Genomic DNA, 22,495 nt, shown 5'->3' on the forward strand with positions numbered 1-22,495 from the left:
CTTATGTAGGGTACTATAGGGATGAAAATTAGCATCTCGTGCTAAAGCCTTGTGTCTTTACAGTACTTTAAATGGAAATAGATAGATGGATAGATAATAAATAGATTTGTTCCCCACATGGATCAATAAAAACTTTAATTTATTTTGGCCAAAGTCACAGAAAGTGTTTGTTTGTGTATCAGCTACCAATTGGATTCTGGTATTGAGAAACAGTAAACATTAGATGCAAGACTGTCAATGTTCAGCCATGAAATCCACAAAGAGATGGTTCTCAACATTGGGTCCGAGGACCACCAGTGGTCCAAATGGTATCAAATGAGCGTCCGTCACCGAATTCATATATTAAAAATTACACCCGTGTGAAATGAGGGGCTTATCATTATACATCATCATACATCATCTCATGAACAACTGAATTTGTGATTGGTTAGCCGATTTGCTCGTCTACATATGACATAATTTTCCCTTCATTGTCAATGGCATTTAATGTTTGTGTTGCCACATATTTGACGGACATATGGCCTGATTTCTCCTTTCATTGTCAATGGCAAATATGAGACGTGTGAGGACAAAAGCTGTATATAGGCGCTCTTATCATCATCTCATTCTGGCCAATCACATTTTTAGTCCTCACTTTTGTCTTCAATGTTTCTTTGTTTACACACTTTTGTCTTCAATGTTTGTGTTTACACAAACCCTCAAAGCTGGACATAGCGCCCCTCAAAAAAGGAAATAAACTGGTGGTCCTTGAAATGAAAAGGGTTGATAACATGTGTTGATAACATTGTATGGCATTGTTTTTATATATGGAGATCCCTGATGTCATCAATATTGGCCAGCAACTCTACATCTCACCTCAAACCCTTAGATTAGACTGGGTCCGTTTCCCAAAAATATGAACGCCAAAGGCAAATCGTGTTAATTTATTACATACATGTTTTCTAGGGGTATTAAGGTCTGCTGAATCCAAATCTGCTGTATGTATAACTCAAAAATGGCCGCTAAGCCCTCAAAATGGACCATTTAAATATGGCGGCCACCACTGTGCTGAAACATAATAAAACTATATATGTTTGACTAAATAAGGTAGAAAATAGACTGAAATGTATTCTTTTATGTTTTCATATATGGGGAATACATTGACATTCATATTTAAGATCAATTGTGAAGGAACCACTTTTATATCATTTATATTGTGAAAATTGGCCTCTTTAGTAATTAATAATGTTTTTTTATTATTTGTTATGATGAATAATTGCTTCAAGCCTTAATTTGTGTTTCTGACTTGTATTTGCATGCAGCAGTCACATGGACTTAGTCCCAGTCATCCTCAGTGTTCTGGCATGTGTTGCCAAGTTTCTTGCAACTGCACGCTTCAATGCACTCCATGGGGCAGTATTATGCGTGTCTTAAGTACCAGGTCTTATGACTTAACTTAAGACCTGGAGTGGAGGCGTGGTCAATGCTGTTTGGCCACTCAGAATAGCCAAATGGCATTGATCACGCCTCCAGGTCTTAACTTAAGTAATAAGACCTGGTACTTAAGACACGCATAATACTGCCCGATATCATGTGTCCTTTCCTGCAGCCCCAGTGTTGACTGAGACACCCCTTTGTGCAACTGCATGACGTGATCTCCCTGCATGCTTTTGGCATTGGTGGCAGGGAAAGCAGCCGTGGCACCAACTGACCATTCAGGACTCAGTTAAAGATCTATAAGGGTCCATTTGGTTACTCTCTATCATTTAGCTGGGGACCACCTGGAACCCCCTCAAGGACCACTGGTGGTCCCCGGACCACTGGTTGAAAACTATCGCTATAGTGTATCCTGAAGTACTAGAATAGGCTGAGACCAAGTCTCACACAGGAAGAGGTTGAGTTAATTGTTTTTTAATGCAGCATCAAAAAATTACAGAGGTCCCCCCCCCCCCCCCCCCAACCCCCGCCCACTTTTATCTTATGCAAAGCAGGAGGGATGTCTGCCGATGTATAGAAAATAAATTTGGCCGTTTGGCAGTTGAGTAACTGGTAGAACATGGTTAATACCCGAAGGTCATGAATGTATCTTAAATCTTATACAATTAATTGAAGCTCATTGAAGCTAATTTAAGTATATTAGCATGTGTTTGCTACTAGCTATGAGTTCGGTAGTGTCATATCCCTAATATGTATGGCATGGTGTAGTACAGTTGAGTTTGGGTTTTGCACCCCAGCATACTGACAGGAAATATGCTGAGCTGTGTATCGGACGGTTATTCTCTTGAAACCACATGGTTTCATGGAAATCACAAACCTACATTTCTTATCTCTTGACACAATTAACAGTAATAAAACGGGAGTAAATTATGCCACTCAGTCACACATCATTATATCAGATTTGTGTGTGTGTGTGTGTGTGTGTGTGTGTGTGTGTGTGTGTGTGTGTGTGTGTGTGTGTGTGTGTGTGTGTGTGTGTGTGTGTGTGTGTGTGTGTGTGTGTGTGTGTGTGTGTGTGTGTGTGTGTGTGTGTGTGTGTGAGATATGCACACTTTCAGTTTCATGATGTGGTGTCCACTGTCCTGAGTCTCCTGACCTCCCACCTCTCTCTGTATCACTCTGAACTGATAGCAGGGTGAAACCTTATCTATATATTGTTTTATCATTTTAATCGCATGAATGAAAAGCAGTTTTATTAGTTTCATGTTTACACAGTAAGTATACGGTAAATGAGGTCAAAGTTGATCCTAATGTCCCTTTGTAAGTTATCTAGAGTGATAAGCTGTGTGTGTGTGTGTGTGTGTGTGTGTGTGTGTTACGATCCGGATTAAAACTTGGATTAAAGAATGTAAACCCTGGTTCACGAGAGTCTCGTGTTTGGCGGGCTAGGGTACTAATTTACACCCTCGTGTTCCTTGTTTGTGGCGGGCCTCGTGTTTTTAAGTGATGTACAGTAAATATGGAATATGAACTTTCTTTGCCTTTTGACCAACAGAGTTGCAATTCCGTCTGGATGAGCAGACGGCACACAGCAGTCTGGACCTGTACAAGAAGGACACAGGTGCGTGTGTGTGTTTATTAATTAATATTTCCATATTATCGTGAACTCTCATCCCAGCATACATATTTTGGTGGGAACCATTAGATCTACATGCTTTGGTGTAGACAAAAAAAAGCAGTCCCAAGCACAGAGCCAACTCGGATGCAGTTGTATGATGGACAATTAAATTCTCCACGATTGATTTAATTCTTTATTAACATGATTATTAACAGTGCAGGTAGTACAGTGAAGGGTTATGCTAAAAGGATAACATAAAACCCCCCAGGGGTGTCTTGTTACCTTTGTGGTCCATTGTACTCAATTCATCAGTAATACTGTACATACGATGCAATACAAACATATTGGAATAAAGCTCAGTAGAATCATAAGGTATATTTACAGAGGAAGGGCTCTACACACCCTCCGTCAACCTAGTCCCCATATATGGGGGACATGGGGAGAGCAACGGACTTGAACTCATGCTTCCTTCATGTCTGAGTGTCCAAGTTGCTCCTTTACACCTGACAGGAGGGAGTTTCCCTGGTTGGACGTAGCGCGTGGAAGGAACACGTTATTCCAACCAGTTCCTTTCCCCTCCAACAGGTGCCCCGGCTGGCCAGGGGGAGGCAGTTTAGAGACCAGGATTACTGCATGTTTTTTGTGAGGGTACCTACCCTAGGGGACACGGGGAGAACATGCAAACTCCACACAGAAAGGCCCTTTCGCCAACCCCGGGTACCTCGGGTATGGGCACTGATGACGCGGAGGAGGAAACACGCCGCCAGCACCCACAGCGTCCCGAGCGGGAATCGAACCCAGGACCTTCTAGCTGTGAGGCGACAGCACTACCAACTGTGCCACCGTGCCCCCTTCATTTGTATTTTTGAGGAAAGGAATTATTTAGTTTTGAGTTTGGGTAGGCCAGGAGTAGAGAACCTTTATGTTTTGATAGGTCATTCCACATTTTGGTGGCAGCATAGTAGAACACACTTTTACCCCATGTTTGAGGTGAATCTGGTGTTACGCTAGAATGGGCATCACTCACTCTAGAGCAGAGGTTTGACAGGTATCTGGGCACTGATAAGACCAGATCCATTAAGAGATGTTGCACTCTTCTACTGTACCTTGAGCCATCCTAGACTAGCAAGTGAGCTGGGGAAGGTGAGTCCTGTAGGAGAGGCCTAAAAGTAGCCATGCTTTTTAGTGGCATTGAGATGTTTGCGAATCAAGAGGTGCAAGCATAGTCGAAATGACTTTGTATGAGTCTTGTTGATAAAAGAGATGGGATTATTGTGGCCAGCGGCCCGGGCACCTAGGCTACAATGTAGCCTGACAGTGTGGCGCGGGTTCGAGTCCCGTTCCCGACAACCTTTGCTGCATGTCATTCCCCATCGCTCTCTCTCCCCTGTTTCCTGTCTAACACCCTAATCCCTACTACAGGTGTGATCTACCGCATGCTGGGCCTGGACCCCAGTAAGGTGCAGCTCAACCCTGAGCGCTTCCGCGACTGGGCCGTGGTGTTTGCCGACCAAACCATCGGCGGCGGCCGTCACTACTGGGAGGTGACCGTCAAGAAGTCCCGGGAGTTCCGGCTGGGTGTGGCCGAGGCGCTCATGTCGCGCGAGGACTGCGTAGGCACCAACGCCTCCTCCTGGGTGTTTGGCTACGCGCAGCGCCGGTGGTTCGCCATGACCAAAAACAAGGTGGTCCCAGTGACATTGGTGGGAAAGCCGGACCGCGTGGGCATCCTGCTGGACTACGAGGCCGGTGCGGTGGCCCTGGTGGATGTCCAGAGCCTCAGGGTCATCCACACCATCAAGACCAGCTTCAGGGAGCCGCTGTGCCCGGCATTCGGACTTTGGGACGGGGAGCTGCTCACGCACTCTGGCATGGAGGAGCCTCCTGGGTTGAAGTGAATTAATGAATGAACCCCCAGCTAGTGGGCACAAGAGTTCAAAGCTTTTTGAGTGGATCAGATTTGGATTTTAGGTGTTAAAGAGATCATTTCATTAATCAAATTATGGATATTTCTTTATTGAAATGTAATGTCGGTTCACAGATTGGTTATCAAAGGTATCCCAATGCTGAAACGACCTAATAGCGTTGAACTCTTGGCCCACGAGACATGGATTTCACTAGCGGTGCCATTGGGTGACAGGGCTCTGGGCTTCACTGTGCATTAAAGGGGGTGTAAGTGAAAGTTTTGGTTAAAATAGCTGTTCAATATCTCTATTGTAATAGCAATCATTGGTATAGAGTGTTTGTTAAACAGTGGTCTGTCCCCCCCGTCTCTTCAGCTCTTTAGTAGCCTGCCCCAGCCAGGGTGATTTCTGGTCTAGAGGGGTGGATTCAAATTCTCTGGCAAACAGTTGGTGGATCCTATTGGTTCACTGATCTGTGCGCCCCGGCCCTGCCCCCCTCCTCCTCCCCTCCCCGGTAGTACACAGCGGAGAAAACTGACGTCGCCAAATTTTGAGTGACGCTCCTCATTTTTTACAAAACTCCTGCGGTCACCGAGGCTAGCTCTTTTTTTTAAACAAAATACATTTTCAGGTCGGAATTCCAATTTCATAGAGGTCACAGGATAAACACTTGAAATTGGAAGTGATAAAACAAAGAAATGGCTAATTCGATTTTGAACACTACAATTTAATCTGATAAATGGATTCCCTTTCTTGATCAGGTGTCATTGTCAGCCAGACCTGAAAATGTATTTTCTTGATTACTAAAATCCTGGAGAAACGGGGGAGACCCCTGTTATTACTGAACAAACACCATCAGAATGTTTTACCAAAAACCTTTTGTTTTCACCAATATCACTTACACTACCTTTTTTTTTTAATTGGGTGTCTTTAAAATCACATAACATAAAATAATGTCCACAAATGAAAGCAATATCTGTCTTCGAATTAACGGGCACAATATGTCATTGTCCATGACTCAGTGGGTCCATAAACATGGTTACAATGCTGACTGTATATCATACAAAGCCTCAGGCAAATGTGTCCAAAAATGCTGTTATTCTGTAATATCGCTGCTGTTGGGCAGAAACCTCATCTCTCCACATTCTAACTATTTGTTTTTGTCCCACTTGATCATACTACTTTTGATATTTTTGAATTTGAATCCTGAAACGTTTGACAGACTATTAGATATCATGTCTAAGATTGTACAAAAATAAGATTGTCTTGATGGGAACATGAATGCCATGTTCATGTTTTAGCTTTACGTTCTGACATTATATGCATTATTATACTGCTACAGTACTTACAGGCAAAGCCATATTTCTCACGTTCATATCGATTGTTTAATTAAAAAAACAACTTAAAGGTTTCATTTCCCTTTTATCTTTATTTACAGCAAGTTATTTTACATTATGAGAGAGAAAACAAAGTTATAACGAGGAAAGGTTTCATTAATGGAGTAGTTCACCCCAAAACATGAATTGTTTTCTATCAATTACACACTCCATGAACTCTTGAATTCATTGAGAGGTTTAGTCGCTTAGTCGCATTCCTAAGCCAATAATGATGCCCCAGGGTCATTGGTCGATAAGAGACTCAACAGGAGACCTACCGGAGACTAAGGCCCCATTTACACTGGCAGACAAATCTAGCCTGAATCAGATCTGTGCCACATCAAGATTGAAATCCGATTGGTTTAAATGGTCACATGACTCATTTAGACAAATCAGATTCCAATCTGGATGTGGCTCAGATCTGATTCAGGCTGGATTTGGCTGCCAGTGTAAATGGGGCCTAACAGTCATCAAATTATTGGTTTAGGAATGAAAAAATATTAATAATAAAACTTACAAGGCTTAATGGGGTGTATAATTGATAGGCAAGTCATTTTTATGGGGGGGGGTGAACTCCTTTAAGCAGTTGTGTACTGACTCAGTGGCATGCAGTACAGTAGGCTACATATCAAAACGGATATGGAAAAAAATAAACAAGTGTTGTGCTAAAACTATCCTGCATAGGAGTGCAACCGTTAATCAAACTAATCCATTTAATCAATAATTAATTATAAATAGATTATCTTATATTCCCTATTTGTCCACAAATCAGACAAACCAATCACCAAAAAAAAGAATGTAGATTCCTTGATGTAAAAGTGTACCCCAAAGAAATTGCATTTGTGGATTATTCAATTAATCTAAGAAGTGATTCAGAAGATGGTGGATGGTTGCAGCCATACAGCACAGTAATAGTAATGATTGCAGTTTTTATAATGCAAACAAAGATAAATGAAATACAGGTTTTCACATCAAAGGGAAGACAGCAATTTCTGAGGCAAAAAGCTCTCCAATCATTGAAATGAAATGAAATGATTACTATATTTACCCAGGGTATCTGGGCTAAGCTCAAGAACTTGTTTCCAGCCAGGCCCTGCTCATAGAACACATTTCATCGTAGTGGTACAATGCCTTGTTCAAGGGCACTTCAGCGGTGGTAATTTTAACGTGTCGGACCGCTGATTCGAACTGGCAACCTTCCGGTATCAAGACCGCTCCGCTATCCGTTCGGCCACCGCTGCCACATTACAATCACAAGCTCTCAACAGGAGATGTACATCTAGAATAGGGGTGCAACGGTTCATCAATTTAATTGAAATACAAAAATAACCGATTTTAATAAAACAAATGCTAAACAATAGCAGATCTACAAGCTACTCTTGAGTGTACAAATGGAACCAAGAATGGACCCTTAATACGAGCTAGCTTGTCAGACTAATTAATTTATTTGATTACAAAAAGATAGACCTTTTTTCCAACGTTGATTCACAATGAACGTGACAAACACTCGCTTAATCGGAAAAGTAATCACAAGAATTACCACTAATAAAATAATTGACGGTTGCAGCCCTAATCTAGAATGGGACCAAGCTGAAGAAACGCTCATGAACCGAACACATTCAATGTCATTATTCTACATTCTTGAGTCGTTCTCTCATTTTGGTGAGGTAGGATCATTGGTGCAGCAAAACAGAAAACATTTATACTGCCGGAACCAGTTCCAGAATCAAACAGAGACATGATGGACTGCATGATTGACACAATACAAATAATATATTACATTGGCCTTTAGAAATAAATACACGCCTGGAGGACAAACTATTTACATCAAATTGGCAAAGTTTTTGACGGGTGGCTCGCCAAACTTTCTTTACTGTGTAAGCCAATCGTACGTTTCTGCTTACAGTCAGAGAGTAAAAATCAGCACCTCTCCCTTCACACAAGCGACAGGTTGATTTTTACCATCTGATAAAGTGCTATGCTGCGGCACACCGGCACCAGCTTGCATTGAATCCACTTTTCTAAATCTAAGACATCAACACATCCTTACCAAGGACCAGAGGAGAACACGGCAGGACTTATTAAATAAGTCAACGGTTTTAGAGAAGCTAAGTGAAATATGAAGTCACAGTGTCTTATCCCACAATATGTCTTAATATACCCATGCTGTCTCACACTATGACGTACAGCCAGGGTTAAATTTGCCTGTGTGTGTGTGTGTGTGGGGATATGTATTTATCTCTGCTTCTGGTCAGACTGAACACAATTTGGAGGTTTTGGGTCATATTAGGCTGGCATATTAGGTTGCCTCCTGCAATTTTCAAAAGCTTCCTTCTGTAGGGTCTGGAGCACGGAAGCTATGATCATGAGCAAGCGATACAGCGGATGTGACGCCTCCTCCCCACTTCCGTTTTGTCGTTACAGTCACGCAGATTTATCTAATATCAATCAAAATCATCTAAGCATAATGCTTGCTGCTTAGCAGAAATGGAAATTAAAAAATAAAATGTAAAGACATTTTATTCGTGAACGGAAATGACACACAGATTTTGGGAGGTGTAGTTCCAGACTCTATAGCATTCAGAGATTGTGAAATAGTTGTCTGGCTATGCAAGTCTAAGGTGTAAAAAATTGCATTTCTTTGTCTAAAACTGAAAAAATAATAATAAATAATAATAATAAAAAATAGCAAATTGAACGAGAAGTATAGGGCTTAAGTGGTCAACATGTCTAAAAAAGTGTGTGTGTGTGTGTGTGTGTGTGTTTGGGGGGGGGGGGTCTCCAAGGAAAAAGGTTGGAAACCACTGCTTATGATACAACTACACACAACAAGTTCCGTTTCCATGACAATCATGACATTATCGTCCCACCGCATGGTTCCTAAACCTTCAAGGAGTCCTGTATTGACTTGGTTGTGTCCTCGCTGTCAGACTGGGGGTCCCGGCTGCCCCGGGGGTCCTGGGCAGGGTTACCGTTAGGGGGCCGGTACATGCGCTGGTACTCTCTCAGGACGGTGGCCACGGCGTCGTGACCAAACTGCATGGCATCATCCAGAGGAGTGTTGCCCCATCTACAAACACACAGTAGTGAAAATGAAAGTACATTAACTAGTATTTCTTTACTGGAGTATTTCCATTTTTTTATACTTTTACTTTTACTCCACTACATCTCAGTGTCAAACATTGTACTTTTTACTCCACTACACTTGCTGTATTTGAATGCTTACCTGTCTTTTATGTTGGGATTGACTTTAGAGACTTCTGTGAGGAATATGACTGTCTCCAGATGACCTGCAATAAACAGCAAATAATTTCAATAGTGCAGGGTCCCAGACACTTGGGAAAAGGTTTTTTGTAACAATTCCATAACTTTCCCAAAGTATTTGACCCCATTTCCAAGCGTATAGTGCAGTACTGAGGCTCTTTACACCAGTGTGCTATCAATGCATGCCTGGCTAAGACTGACTCCAGCAAAGGTGTCACATGAAAAAGTAGATTCTTTGATGTATAGATTAGGCTGCACACCCACAGCAGCAGAGCACTAAATTAACATGTTATATTTTGGGACATGTATTTTATGAACGAAATCAATAGCCAAAAACAATATAGGCTATATCCATTTTTCAAAACATTTGATTCATTCCAAACCTTTTCCAGGCCTGGAAAACATTTTTTTCCAGGCAACTAATGACTGTGGGAACCCTGAGAGTGCCAATGTGGTTTAACTAATGACTGAGGGAACCCTGAGAGTGCCAATGTGGTTTAACTAATGACTGAGGGAACCCTGAGAGTGCCAATGTGGTTTAACTAATGACTGTGGGAACCCTGAGAGTGCCAATGTGGTTTAACTAATGACTGTGGGAACCCTGAGAGTGCCAATGTGGTTTAACTAATGACTGTGGGAACCCTGAGAGTGCCAATGTGGTTTAAGTGTGTTTAATATGAGGCATAATAACTGTGGGAACCCTGAGAGTGCCAATGTGGTTTAAGTGTGTTTAATATGAGGCATAATGACTGTGGGAACCCTGAGAGTGCCAATGTGGTTTAAGTGTGTTTAATATGAGGCAGGTATAAGTGAAGAATGAATCATGGGTAATGGTGATGAAGTGTTACCTTCTGCAGCAGCAACATGCAGGGCAGAGCGAGAGTCATAGTCCTTCTCCTCCATGTTGACGTCTGAAAGGGCAAACCTGAGGATCAGCATCATCCACCAGGCAGGGACACAAAGCAAAGGTTAACCACAGTGATGGATGGAGGCTGCTCGCGCTCTCCTGAATAACATTGTAATTATAGAAGTAAAGAAATCTAATTAGTGTGTTAGTATTAATGTGTAACGAACAAATTCAGACCTGTATGAGTTTTGTCTGTAGTGCTCTAGTCTAGCTTTATGATGAAAATGAGGATAGTTACAGTTGGGCCTGTCACAATTATTACATAATTGTCTAATCTCGATTATTTGAGATCATCGCAATTATTTCGTCATAATCGTTTTAATCGTTTACATGTTGAAAGAATGTCAGTAGATTTTCAAATATAAAAAAGCAGATCTACAAGCTTACAACGCATCACGTATTTAAGACACTTTTCAAGTATAAAATGATTAAATATGTCAGTTATTCATTTCAGTTATTTGTCATATATGCCCTATGCATTTTTTTATAACGAAGTCTAAAAGGCAAATGTTTATTCATAACGTTCCAATGTTTAATGACAGAACATTTTGAAATCTTTAACACGACTTACACAATGTTTTCATTGTTTAATTCGCGTTTTTACTACGTTTTAAGACATAGGCCTACAGGGTTTCCATCGGACAGAGTGGGATAGGTGACGCGTTTTGATCACATCATCGCATCACATCCATCGCACCAGCATGCAAAGGGTTCTGGGAAATTGAGGCCCACTGCATTGCAATGGCGGCGTTAGCGCGCAGCACACACGTTCCTTCTCCGCTCTGTTGTTGTGATCGCCACTTTGGAATATTTTTCAACACTAGTTACAGTACAGTTACAGTAATAGAACTAATCGATTTAATATATTTTAGAGAATCGATTGGGGTGATTAATGTAGTTAATAGCCGTTCTGTAGATCACCAATTTTCACTATTTCTGTGCATTGTTGTACAATGAAATACCAGGGCCAACTGGTTCATCTGATTAATTGGTTAACTTGATTATAAAAAGTTAAATAGATTTCTTTCTATATTATATATTAAAAAAAAGATTTCATATAGAATAATCACTAAGAAGATGATGGATAGCTGCAGCCTAAACGAGGGCGCTTATCTATAGGTTCACTCACCTCCTCAGAGCAGAGACATCTCCATTGTAGGCAGCAAACATCAGGTTGATCACTGACTTGTTCTAATGGGACAAAAGACAAATCATAATTATAATCATTTATATTTACAACCAGGATTTGATCCTGGTTGTTTGTCTGGCGTGAAAGATCACAGGGTCTTGAGGCCATGTGTGCTTGGAGATAGTCCAACATTTTAAAGTAGCTAAAATAGTTTACTGTAACTATACAACCTCACAACGCATCGTGAATGATAGGTTCATGGGTTCATGCCCCCCCCCCCCGTTATTACACTGGCCTAAGGGAGAGGAAATTATGACTTCTCCCTTAGACAGATGATCACAACCCCCCCCCCCCCTCATTTTTTTCTTCCACTCTGTACATACAGTAATGTTTTATTTTTTGTGATGATATTGAATTCTGTTATTTTCATGTCATGTCGGGCCTAAATGGAAACAAGGCCACAAGGACTTGTGCTATCCCTTGAGTGTTTGACTGTACTCTGTTGCTGTTTTACATTTCTGTCCAATAAACTATTCAATCAATCAATACAAACTCCTTAGTTTGATCCTCAAAGAGAGATTGTTCCACAACTTCGGTGCCAACACAGAAAAGCACGGTCACCCGTCCTTACTGTGCTAGACCACAGAGTCTTCATACAGCCTACAACTGACTGTGAGATGCGTTGTGAAGCTTGTCGATTGGCAATGTTTGCTATGCCACACTCTGATGAGACATACTGAGATATGAAGTCAGATTGGCAAAACAACAACACTGATGCAATTCAGGCCTTTTTTATTCAGTGGTGGAAATGTGAGTTCATGACCCCTAGATCTTCATGGAAATGGACCCCAGGGTTGGGAAACACTAGCCTGGCATGGCCAGACTAATAGCACTGCGTAGATATTAGTCTGGAATCTCTGTGTGGAATCTGCATTTCCAAGGGGCGGATTAAAAAAAATGCCTCTGGTGATAAACCTGACCCATATTTGTATACTGGTTCCTGGTTTCGGGGCCCAGGCCTCAGTCCTGTTTGGGTGGGGGTCCCAAGGATCATAGGGGGGCGTGAGGCCTTGTCAGGTGTAAGAATGGGGGCTCCGAGGAGAAAGGTTGGGAACTATTGTTGTAATGGAGGTCTAATCACAAGGCGTGAAGCACTTTATTTTCACAACTTCCGACCCAGATAAAGATACAATCCACCTTCTAAGTTGGAAAAACACAACAAGATAAGATAAACCTTATTGTTTCCCCATACAAGGGATGTGTTCTGGACTCTGTGATCAAACCATCTAGAACAAAAGAAAGCAAACGTGCATAGCCTCTCCTTATCTTGTTTAACAACTGTAAATGTATAGTATGTAGTTCAGAGCTTGAATGTTCTCTGATGTTTTTCCTGTGATGTGTGTTCTTCAAAACCGCTCTCAAAGGGCACCTACGGATGGCTGCAATTCGAAACTGGCCCCCGTAAAATCTGAATCCCCCCCCCCCGCCCCCCCTTTTTTTCCCCTCACTGTATATATTTCTTTTCCCTTTTTACCTCCTTTTTGATGAATTCTTTTTTGATGAATTCCTGTTCTGTCTATAGAAGTGTCTATTTGTACGTCTCTAAATGTTTTGATGATTTGAACATGGTGGACCCTGTTGGAAACAAGTGTAATGCTTAATTGGGTCGTCCACTCACAGTTAACAGCCTTTGTATTGAGTTTGTGCTTGAAATGTACTGTAATTCTGCAAACTGTTAATAAATTCTTCAATCAATCAATCAATTAGGATAGTTTAACAGTTAGGTAAGTGTTAGTTTTAGTGTTTGGATAGTGTAACACAGTTACCTGGTCCTCAGCAGGCCTTCTAGGATCATGCTTCTTAGTGAAGTGCCTCAGGTTGTCATAATTGTGGAAGTTGAAGTGAGACACCAGCTCCTAAAACAATTACAACTTGTAATGCACTTTTGGATGCACTTTTATATCCTATGTTGATACATTATATTGTATTAACATATTCTACCATAAAGATCAGAATAACATTTTATTCACACACTAAAGTGATGCCTTTCAGCTTTTTAGTGGACGCAGCCAGAAAAGATACGGTACCTCGCAGAAATGGATGCCTCTGACACTGTTCCCCACTCTGTCTAGTGCAGGGGACCAGCACATCATGCCCATCACATTGGGAACCACCAGCATGATCGCTCCTGAAACACCCGACTTGGCTGGCAGGCCCACCTGAATGACACGCAACAGGAAAAGTTGGCGGTTCATTGTCACGCAATTTAATTGTGTTTTGGGAAATTAGAAATTACATTTCTGTTTGTCTTTTAGGCTTCGTAATAAAAAAATCTCACCAGTGTGAACTGAGTGGTGCAAATCCCCCCCCACCCCTCTCTCTCTCTCTCTCTCTCATTAGCAGGCAACAGTGCAATACTATCTCTCTGTCTCTGTTTCTGGCACAACAGCGACATTCCATTTCCACCTTACTTGTAAATTGTAATGTGATGTGATAATAAAGATTGATTCTCTGATTCTATCTTCTCTAAGTTGACCGGTGAGGCTGGTGCGGTTTCTGCCAGTATAAATGGATCATGCTCCTGTACGTACATGAAAGGCAAACTCTCCAGAGAAGTCGTACATTCCACACGAGTGCATCAGACTCAGCGTGTCGCGCACCGCCTCCGCGCTCAGCACACGCTCCCCTGTGATTGGACAGATGCCCCCATTGGCCAGCGTGGCAGCCATGACACTGCCTGACTCACACGTCACCTCGATGGCACACAACTGGAATGGAAAAAATAGAATTATTATTACTATTACACAGTGACACATGTTAAACGAGAGATATGACAGACAGACAGACAGACAGACAGACAGACAGACAGACAGATAGACAGATAGATAGATAGATAGATAGTCACCTGAAAGTAGCAGTCCAAAGCTGCCATCATGTCTGCATTCTCTGGGAAGCACTGCAAAGACCACAGTTTATAATCATATTGCAGATATTGACTGTTATTGTTTCACATGTTATTGTTTAAGTTTACTGTATATACAGTAGGTCCACACTACTGTGTTTTGAAGTCCAAGCGAAGTCAAGGTTAAAGGTTGTACTTAAACCAAGGTTAAAGGTTGTTACATCTTGTGTACAGATACACATGAAGTGGCAGCGGTGGCCGAACGGATAGCGGAGCGGTCTTGAGACCGGAAGGTCGCCAGTTCGAATCAGCGGTCCGACACGTTAAAATTACCACCGCTGAAGTGCCCTTGAACAAGGCATTGAACCACTACGATGAAATGTGTTCTATGAGCAGGGCCTGGCTGGAAACAAGTTCTTGAGCTTAGCCCAGATACCCTGGGTAAATATAGTAATCATTTCATTTCATTCACATCATTTTGGTTGAGTCGTCATAGGCCTCCGTCAGTCAGGGTTGACCATGGTTTGCACATCCTACAGGTCTGGTCTGGAGCAGCGTCTGGTCTGGAGTCTCTTATTATGGCTGAACAGCCCTATGCGGGAGTGGCATTATGTGGTTGTTGGTCTGTCTACGTTGTTGTGCTCTTTTCTGCGGGCCCTCTTGACTTCCTCTGCGTCTGACAGTGTTTTATTATTTTTTTCACCTGTCATGAGGTGTTGGTGTATGGTGCTTCTCCACCTTGTGTGGTCAGATGCAAGAGCTTCCCAGGATGTAACGTTGATGTCAAGGGCCTTCATGTCTCTTACAGAAATCGTTGCAGCGACCATATTGTTCTTATCCCACATGCCAGTTGTCCATAGAGGAGGTCTTTGAGAATGCGACCATCCTCCATGCGATGCACATATGGCCCAGCCAGTGCAGCAGGCTGTGCTGTCTGAGCTGTGTGTACACACTGGGGAGACCGGCACATGTCAAAACATCAGTGTTGCACACTTTTCCAGGATATGGCCAGGATGCGACGGAGGTTTCTCAGATGGAGGGAGTTGAGTCTTCTCTCTTGCCTGGCATAGGCCGTCCACGTCTCACTGCCGTACAGTAACGTGCTGACAGCGCAGGCATTGTATGGCTGTGTTTCCCACACTTTGGTTGGTTCGGTGAGTGTTATTGCTGCTTTCCCAATCCTCTTGTCAATTTCAACACCCATGGTGAGGTTGTCACTGACAGTTGACCCAAGGTAGGTGAACTGATGGACAGCATCCAGTTCATAGTTGTCGATGGTGATGACTGGTGGCCCACACGCACAAGTTTCAGAAGCTGATGGATCACCTTTCCCAGGTCGGCAAAGATCTGGACTGACCATCCACCTGAAAAAGACCTAGATGTTCTGGAACAGAACTTTGAGGCCCCCTGTGGGTCACAACTGTTGCGTCATCTGCGAACAGCATGTCTCTGATTAGAGCTGTGCGAATGTTGGTCTTTGCCCTACGTCTGGGGAGATTGCAAAGGCTGCCATCTGATCTGGTGTGTGATGCTTCAGGAGCAGAGTGATTGTGGGAGCAAGGACGCAGCCTTCCTTGACACCACTGTGTGTGCCAAAGGCTGTTGAACCCCTTCATGTTCTGGAAGGAATTGACCAGGCTGTGCAGTTTTGGCAGGCATCCCTATCTTTGGAAGAATCTGGAAATGTCCTTCCCTGCTGACCCAGATCGAAAGCCTTTGGTACATCAATGAAAGCGATAAACAGGGGTGTCTGCAGAGCGCTTGCAGATCTCTGAATCTCTGAACTTCTCCTGAAGTTGGTGAAGGGATAAAATCATGTCTGCTGTTGACCTTCCAGCTCAAAAACCACACTGTGACTCTGGATAGACATGTTCAAATATGACTTCTCACGCTGCTCTGTTATGTTTGCTTGCCCATGTCTACTGTTGATCTGTTGGATTATATATATATATATATATATATATAAATGGCTTAAATGCCCCAAGTCTCCGGGTTCAGTTGAACTGAAGCTAATTGAAAACAGTAGATTAGAAAGTAGTGTAAACTTTCCACTGTATAAATCTGTCCTAAACACGTGCTTGTGCTTTTCCACAACACAACTCTGTCTGAGTCTGGATACACATTATATTAAACATTAACCTTTATGTTTTCCTGTATTATGATAACCTGATATAAACCTCCCATTGTAAATCTACGTCTGGGTAAACATCATATTAACCATTAACCTTATAGTTATTATGATAGCCTGTTTATTGATGCAAACATTATACGGTCTATAAATCAATCCTGGACATCAACGCTAATGTGCTTTACCGCCAAATGAGATTGTAAACATTAAGTTAAACATTAACATGTCTGCGTTTCTGCATAATGAATAACCTGAAGTGGAGGAGATGTCCGCTGTCTATGAAACGTGCTTGTGTTTTTCCACAACACAACTCACACTGTAATTCCGGCTAAACATGTAGGCTACATTATATAGAGCGTCGCAGTCCCGCCCCTTACCATGGACCAGGAAATGATTCTCCGTTCATTTTCCTCATAGACATTTCAGAAAGTATTTATTTAAAGACGTTTACGCCGCGGACAAAGCCAACTCGAGTCGTGACAAATCATGACAACAAACACAATTTTTGGGGCCGAAAAAATAATTAGAAAGAAGAAAAAAACGGCAGGTTACAACACTTTTTTTTGTTGTTTTTCTTCTTTGTAATTATTTGTTTGGTCCAAAATATTGTTTGTGTTGTCATGAGTTGTCACGACTCGAGTTGGCTTTGTCCGTGGCGTAACCGTCTTTAAATAAATACTTTATGAAATGTCTATGGGAAAAATGCATTGGGTTTCATTTCCTGGTCCATGGTAGGGGACTGCGACGCTCTATAGTCTCTGTCGGGTAGAAAAAAGTCCAAAACTGTTACTTTTCAGGATTCAAATCAAGTCCCAACAGATCTACAAGCTCGAGCTTGCAGATGTTTCCGTGTGATAGTATGATCAAGTAGGGCGTTCATTTACGGAAACAAAACAACAAGTTAGAATATGAGGTTTGTCAGTCAAGTCTGCAGCTCTGTATACAGTTCTATTCAACCCCCAGGCTCTGTTCCACTCACCTTTTTCTCTTTGAGATAATAACCAATGGCATAGTTCCGATCCCCTGTCTCCTTCTCTGACTGGAATCTGTTAGATTAAACAGGAGAGACTAATGTTTCATAATTAATTATGACACAAGCTCAGCACAATAGACTGTTTTCACTGCAGCCAAATATATGAATTGAGTCAATATTAGGTCAATTTCATTTATGTCAATATTATTGACATAAATAGTAGGGTAAATGTATGGTGACATCTACGTCCAGAAGTGTTACAGCCAACGCACAGGTCTATTTTGCATGTTGTTAGGGTTTCCACCCTCTATGAGGACAAGTAAGGGGTGCTGTGTTCTGACGTTAAGGGACAGTTGCTATATCTATGCTGTCATTCACCAACATACCTTGCAGTTTGCTTTATTAAATCCCACTGACACAGTCAAATCAAGTCTTTGATTCTCCACCCCCTCACCCCCATAGGATGAAGTTAATGTGACATTGGTGCTTCTGTGGCCTTACTTGTACATCATGTACAGGTAACTGAGGTTAGGTTACCTGTTAGTAACCCCCAACCAGGTGTTACTAATGACACTAATTAAGGCTCTGTTCCATGTAACAGAGCCTACATGCACAATAGCAGCATCCTGACTCCATTGGATTACAGTGGAACACAACCTTAATTACTATCATTTGTTACAGGATGTAACATTGCCCTACTTTTTTACACGGCTGTAGAATAATTGTGTTGTGTGCACTATTGTACTTTAGCATAACACTCACACTGCGTTGTTGAAGCCCACAAATTCTCCACCAGCCATGGCGTTCAAGAACTCCATTACCTACAACGACAACAAAAAACAAATTTGTTGAAACAGCATACCACCAAAATATAAGCATAATAAGACTTCAAAATACAAAACCATTTAGGTACTTACATAGTCAAACCTTGCAGCTTTATTTGTCTGAGGCTGTTAAAAGAAAACAACATATAATAGTATTATATATATAATATTTATTATTAATATAATAACATTGGCTGTGTTTTGAAGTTAAGTAACGGTCATACAGGCCCTATAGATGGCAGTGTTGGGGTATTCTGGCACTAATGGCATGCATGACACTTACTATAATTATGACATGTCTGCTTTGGCTTGCATGCATGCATGCCAGCCTGCCTGCCTGCCTGCCTGCCTGCCTGCCTGCCTGCTAGCCTGCCTGCCTGCATCATGCGTGCGTGCGTGCGTGCCTGCGTGCGTGCGTGCGTGCGTGCGTGCGTGCGTGCGTGCGTGCGTGCGTGCGTGCGTGCGTGCGTGCGTGCGTGCGTGTCCATGTTGTAGTGGCAAGTTGGCAACTGTGAGGTGACCCATGAGGTCTTCTTGGATTTCTTGGAGTTGACAAGTAGTAAAGTGACTAAATGTGTCTCGTACCGTACCGTGTGCCCTCTCTTTAACGACCTCACAGACTATTTGAAACTGGAGGAGATGATGTAAGACGGAATATGATGATGCTGTGAGGTCATTTTTCGCACGACTCTGTTATGCAACAAAGCATGGTCAAAGTGGATAATCGATCTGCTGTAGCCTATGTATTAAAAATAAACATCAAAAAACGACTTCTCGATTATTCAATTAAAGGAATTCACTTCACCCCCCCAAAAAATATTTAGTTTTTGTCACATTCCTGAGCCAATAATTCAACATCTGCTGGCACGGCTGTGGTAGGTAAATCCAAAACAACTCTCACAGTGCAATCACTGAGAGGTTTACTGATGTTTCAAGGTTCAAAGAGAATGTTTTAAATAGGGTTTTGCTCTTGTTAAGATTGGTCTCCTATTAATAACTTGAATTAGTTGCAATTGCAGCCCTGCTTGATTCCAATGAGAAACGTCTTGGCTTCTCTGCTTTGCTCTCTCTGACATGCCAACTGTTTTTTATCAAAAAGACTTGGCTGAACTTTTACATTCTGTTGGCACAACCATTAGGTCATCTTTCTCCTACTCTGTATGCAAATAAACACAAATTCCCTGTTTGCTATCAACATCAACACACAAACACATGCGTGCACACACACACACACACACACACACACACACACACACACACACACACACACACACACACACACACACACACACACACACACACACACACACACACACACACACACACACACACACACACACACGTGGGTGAATGAATGATAACCTCCCCCCCAAACACCCCCCCCACCCACTCTCTCTCACAGCATAACGTACATGCCAAGCCGGTTTATCAGTCACACACCTTCCCCTGTAGGAGCCGTTATTGGCCAGACAAACACACGCCCCTGTTGTGAGTGTCTCAAGCCCTGACCCCCCCCCCCCACACATACACACACACACACACAGACACGCACGCGTTGAACCTGACCTACATAAGATAACAGGCCTATCTGTGGCGTCAGCTGGAAGGGACAGTTCACTGGGGCAAACCTTTAATCATGACGTTTAACTATTTGTATTGTTGAGTTCTCAGAGATGCACTTTTTAATTATTATTAAATATGTTTATTGAGATAAGTGTGAAAAGTATTTTTCTGCCTAGGCATGTAGCTCCTCCAAGGGGCGGGAGAGACAGGTTTTGTCCCTGGGATTGGATTATGTTGCTGTGCTTTCCCTTTCCTTTTCTTTGACGCACTATATCACTAATTTTTCCAAAATGTTAAAAAGAAATGTAATGGTGTTAAGGAATGAAAAGTATACACTTTATTTTCCATGTATCACTGTATCTTACCTTGCTTGTAAAATTGTAGATCAACTATTTAAAATAAAATCTTGAAGAACTTTGAACAATGTTTTGGTGATTTTACCTTTATGAGAGAAGTGACGACTATGGCTCCAGCATTCACCATGGGGTTGTGTGGTTTGTCTGCAGAAAGATGATGATGTAATCTCTGATTAAATGTGGAGCTGTAGTTATAACATGAATAACAAATGACATCATTTTGTGATTTACATTGCATGAATGCATACCATAATGTACTATGTTACTTGGTTATGACTTGGCAAGACATAACTTATTGGCCATTATAGGCATTGTACATTTTGTTAATGAGAACAAGCTTGCTGGGACTACTGGACTCAATGCATGGATGCATGTTTGTTCCACTGGTGAATATGGAATAACAAAGAAAGGTCAAATGAATGTGTAATAGCACCCGATGAGAGGAAATATATGCTGTACTATGCTGTACTAACCCTAGTAATCTGATGCATCTTGCTCTATATTGGCCATTTGAACACAAGAGTCCATATTCTACAAGCTCACAACAACACATTGCGTTGTGAGCTTGCTATTCTTAGCCAAGGAGATTTGGTATAGACTAGTGGATCTAGAATTGAACCCTGGTCATTCAAGTAGGCCTATAGGGTTTGAAGTCATTACTGTAGTAGTTCATTCCTTGCACTATAGTAGCTGCACTGTGTTGCCAGCATCTATAATCATATTTGCATAAGCATATGAAAAACAACATTTCTCAATAAGCAGACGCAATCTGGGAACACAATCATTAACTGTACAGCCAGGATTAATAACACCTTGGGCTGCACATTATTGGCTGTTGTGCAACAGGGTAATTAGAGGGTTTGCCACAGTTTAGAGATTGCACCTGATTGTATCTTATATCTTATACAAGCTGATAAGGTGCTTCCATGCTGCTGTGTTATTATCAGCTTGCCCAGCGCTGACCACCCATCAGGGTGTTTAGGTTCCAGTACCCAGTAATGGCCAGGTTATTACATGGGTGAAACTGTGTCTCTCTGTCCCTGTTTGTCTGTCTCGGTCTTTGTCCCTGTCTCTGTACCTGTCTGTCTGTCCCTCTCTGTCTCTGTATATGTCCCTGTCTCTGTCTGTTTCTGTCTGTCTCTGTCCCTCTGTCCCCCTCCCGAAAAGTTCCGGGTTTGATCCCCGGACACAGGCAGGAAAAATCTGGGCAGGGAAGTGAATGGCCACCACTCCCCAGTGCCCACTCCCCCTCCCCCAACACTGCTGAAGTACACTTTAACAAGGCATTGAACCCCTAAACTGCTTCAGTAGAGCTGCTCAGTGGCCAACAGTATAAGACTGGTTGTACTGGTCAGTTCCCAGGTTTTAATTTGTGTACTGTATGTGAAAAAGAGAAGCCCAATGCACATAGTACTATGCCAGAACAGGTGAAGTTTGTTCATTTCGGCTGTCTACAAACTGCAATATGATGCTTATTGTTAAAGTTAAAGTCCTCAGCTCACCCTCCTCAAATCCTCATCCAGGGATAGCTAATTGTTAAGTTAATAGTCCTCAACCCTCCTCATCCAGGGATAGCTATGTTAAGTTAATAGTCCTCAACCCTCCTCATCCAGGGATAGCTTATTATTAAAGTTAATAGTCCTGGGCTCACCCTCCTCATCCAGCGACAGCTTATTGAATCTCAGTCCACTGGGCTCCTTGCCAACGTACTGATGCACCAGATCTGTGCCGTGGTCGTGCACAGCGATGGCGTACTCTAGAGGCTTCACACACGATTGCAGACAGAAGGGGATCCTGGTGTCGCCAACAGAATGTCTGCAACCACCACACCACATGGAGAGCAGAAAGCCAAAGGAAGAGAGGATTGTTACAGGATGACTTTGGGAGAGGCTCCCCCAGCACCCAAGTTGCATGTTCTTGTAAGCTGTCTTACTTAGGACCCTTAAGGTGGATTTGTTCTTATTGCCCAGTTCAACTAATGTCCCATGGGGTTCATTTGTAACCCTTGTAACCCTTTCTTACACCGCTATCCCCAACCCGAACCATAAAATAAGATTATAAGATAATAAGTCGTCCTTTAAGGAAACAGTGAACAATTTCAAAAGTATCACAAGGTTGCACAGAAAGCATTTTAT

The 22,495-nt window shown here is 42.3% G+C and overlaps 3 protein-coding genes across 4 annotated transcripts in view; 1 reads left to right on the forward strand and 2 right to left on the reverse strand.

The window, feature by feature from the left end:
* spryd4 (SPRY domain containing 4) overlaps positions 1-6,349 on the forward strand; it is a 7,097-nt gene extending 748 nt beyond the window's left edge. Inside the window, exons 2-3 of the mRNA XM_079517648.1 lie at positions 2,972-3,037; positions 4,457-6,349. Coding sequence (XP_079373774.1) covers positions 2,972-3,037; positions 4,457-4,932 — 542 coding nt within the window. The 3' untranslated portion in view covers positions 4,933-6,349. The remainder of the gene's footprint in view (positions 1-2,971; positions 3,038-4,456) is intronic.
* The window catches only part of LOC306937603 (glycerol-3-phosphate dehydrogenase [NAD(+)], cytoplasmic), a 359,426-nt gene that overhangs the window by 102,186 nt on the left and 234,745 nt on the right, over positions 1-22,495 (reverse strand). The window lies entirely within an intron of this gene.
* gls2a (glutaminase 2a (liver, mitochondrial)) overlaps positions 6,353-22,495 on the reverse strand; it is a 37,165-nt gene continuing 21,022 nt past the window's right edge. Inside the window, exons 6-20 of the mRNA XM_079517638.1 lie at positions 22,012-22,175; positions 20,446-20,504; positions 18,535-18,567; positions 18,380-18,438; positions 17,624-17,690; positions 14,520-14,570; positions 14,206-14,382; positions 13,702-13,833; positions 13,441-13,530; positions 11,615-11,676; positions 10,427-10,503; positions 9,541-9,604; positions 7,550-9,384; positions 6,775-7,321; positions 6,353-6,598 (exon numbers count right to left, since the gene is read on the reverse strand). Coding sequence (XP_079373764.1) covers positions 9,195-9,384; positions 9,541-9,604; positions 10,427-10,503; positions 11,615-11,676; positions 13,441-13,530; positions 13,702-13,833; positions 14,206-14,382; positions 14,520-14,570; positions 17,624-17,690; positions 18,380-18,438; positions 18,535-18,567; positions 20,446-20,504; positions 22,012-22,175 — 1,225 coding nt within the window. The 3' untranslated portion in view covers positions 6,353-6,598; positions 6,775-7,321; positions 7,550-9,194. The remainder of the gene's footprint in view (positions 6,599-6,774; positions 7,322-7,549; positions 9,385-9,540; positions 9,605-10,426; positions 10,504-11,614; positions 11,677-13,440; positions 13,531-13,701; positions 13,834-14,205; positions 14,383-14,519; positions 14,571-17,623; positions 17,691-18,379; positions 18,439-18,534; positions 18,568-20,445; positions 20,505-22,011; positions 22,176-22,495) is intronic.

The sequence above is a fragment of the Electrona antarctica genome (assembly GCF_951216825.1).
Source record: "Electrona antarctica genome assembly, chromosome: 2".
NCBI classification, from domain to species: domain Eukaryota; kingdom Metazoa; phylum Chordata; class Actinopteri; order Myctophiformes; family Myctophidae; genus Electrona; species Electrona antarctica.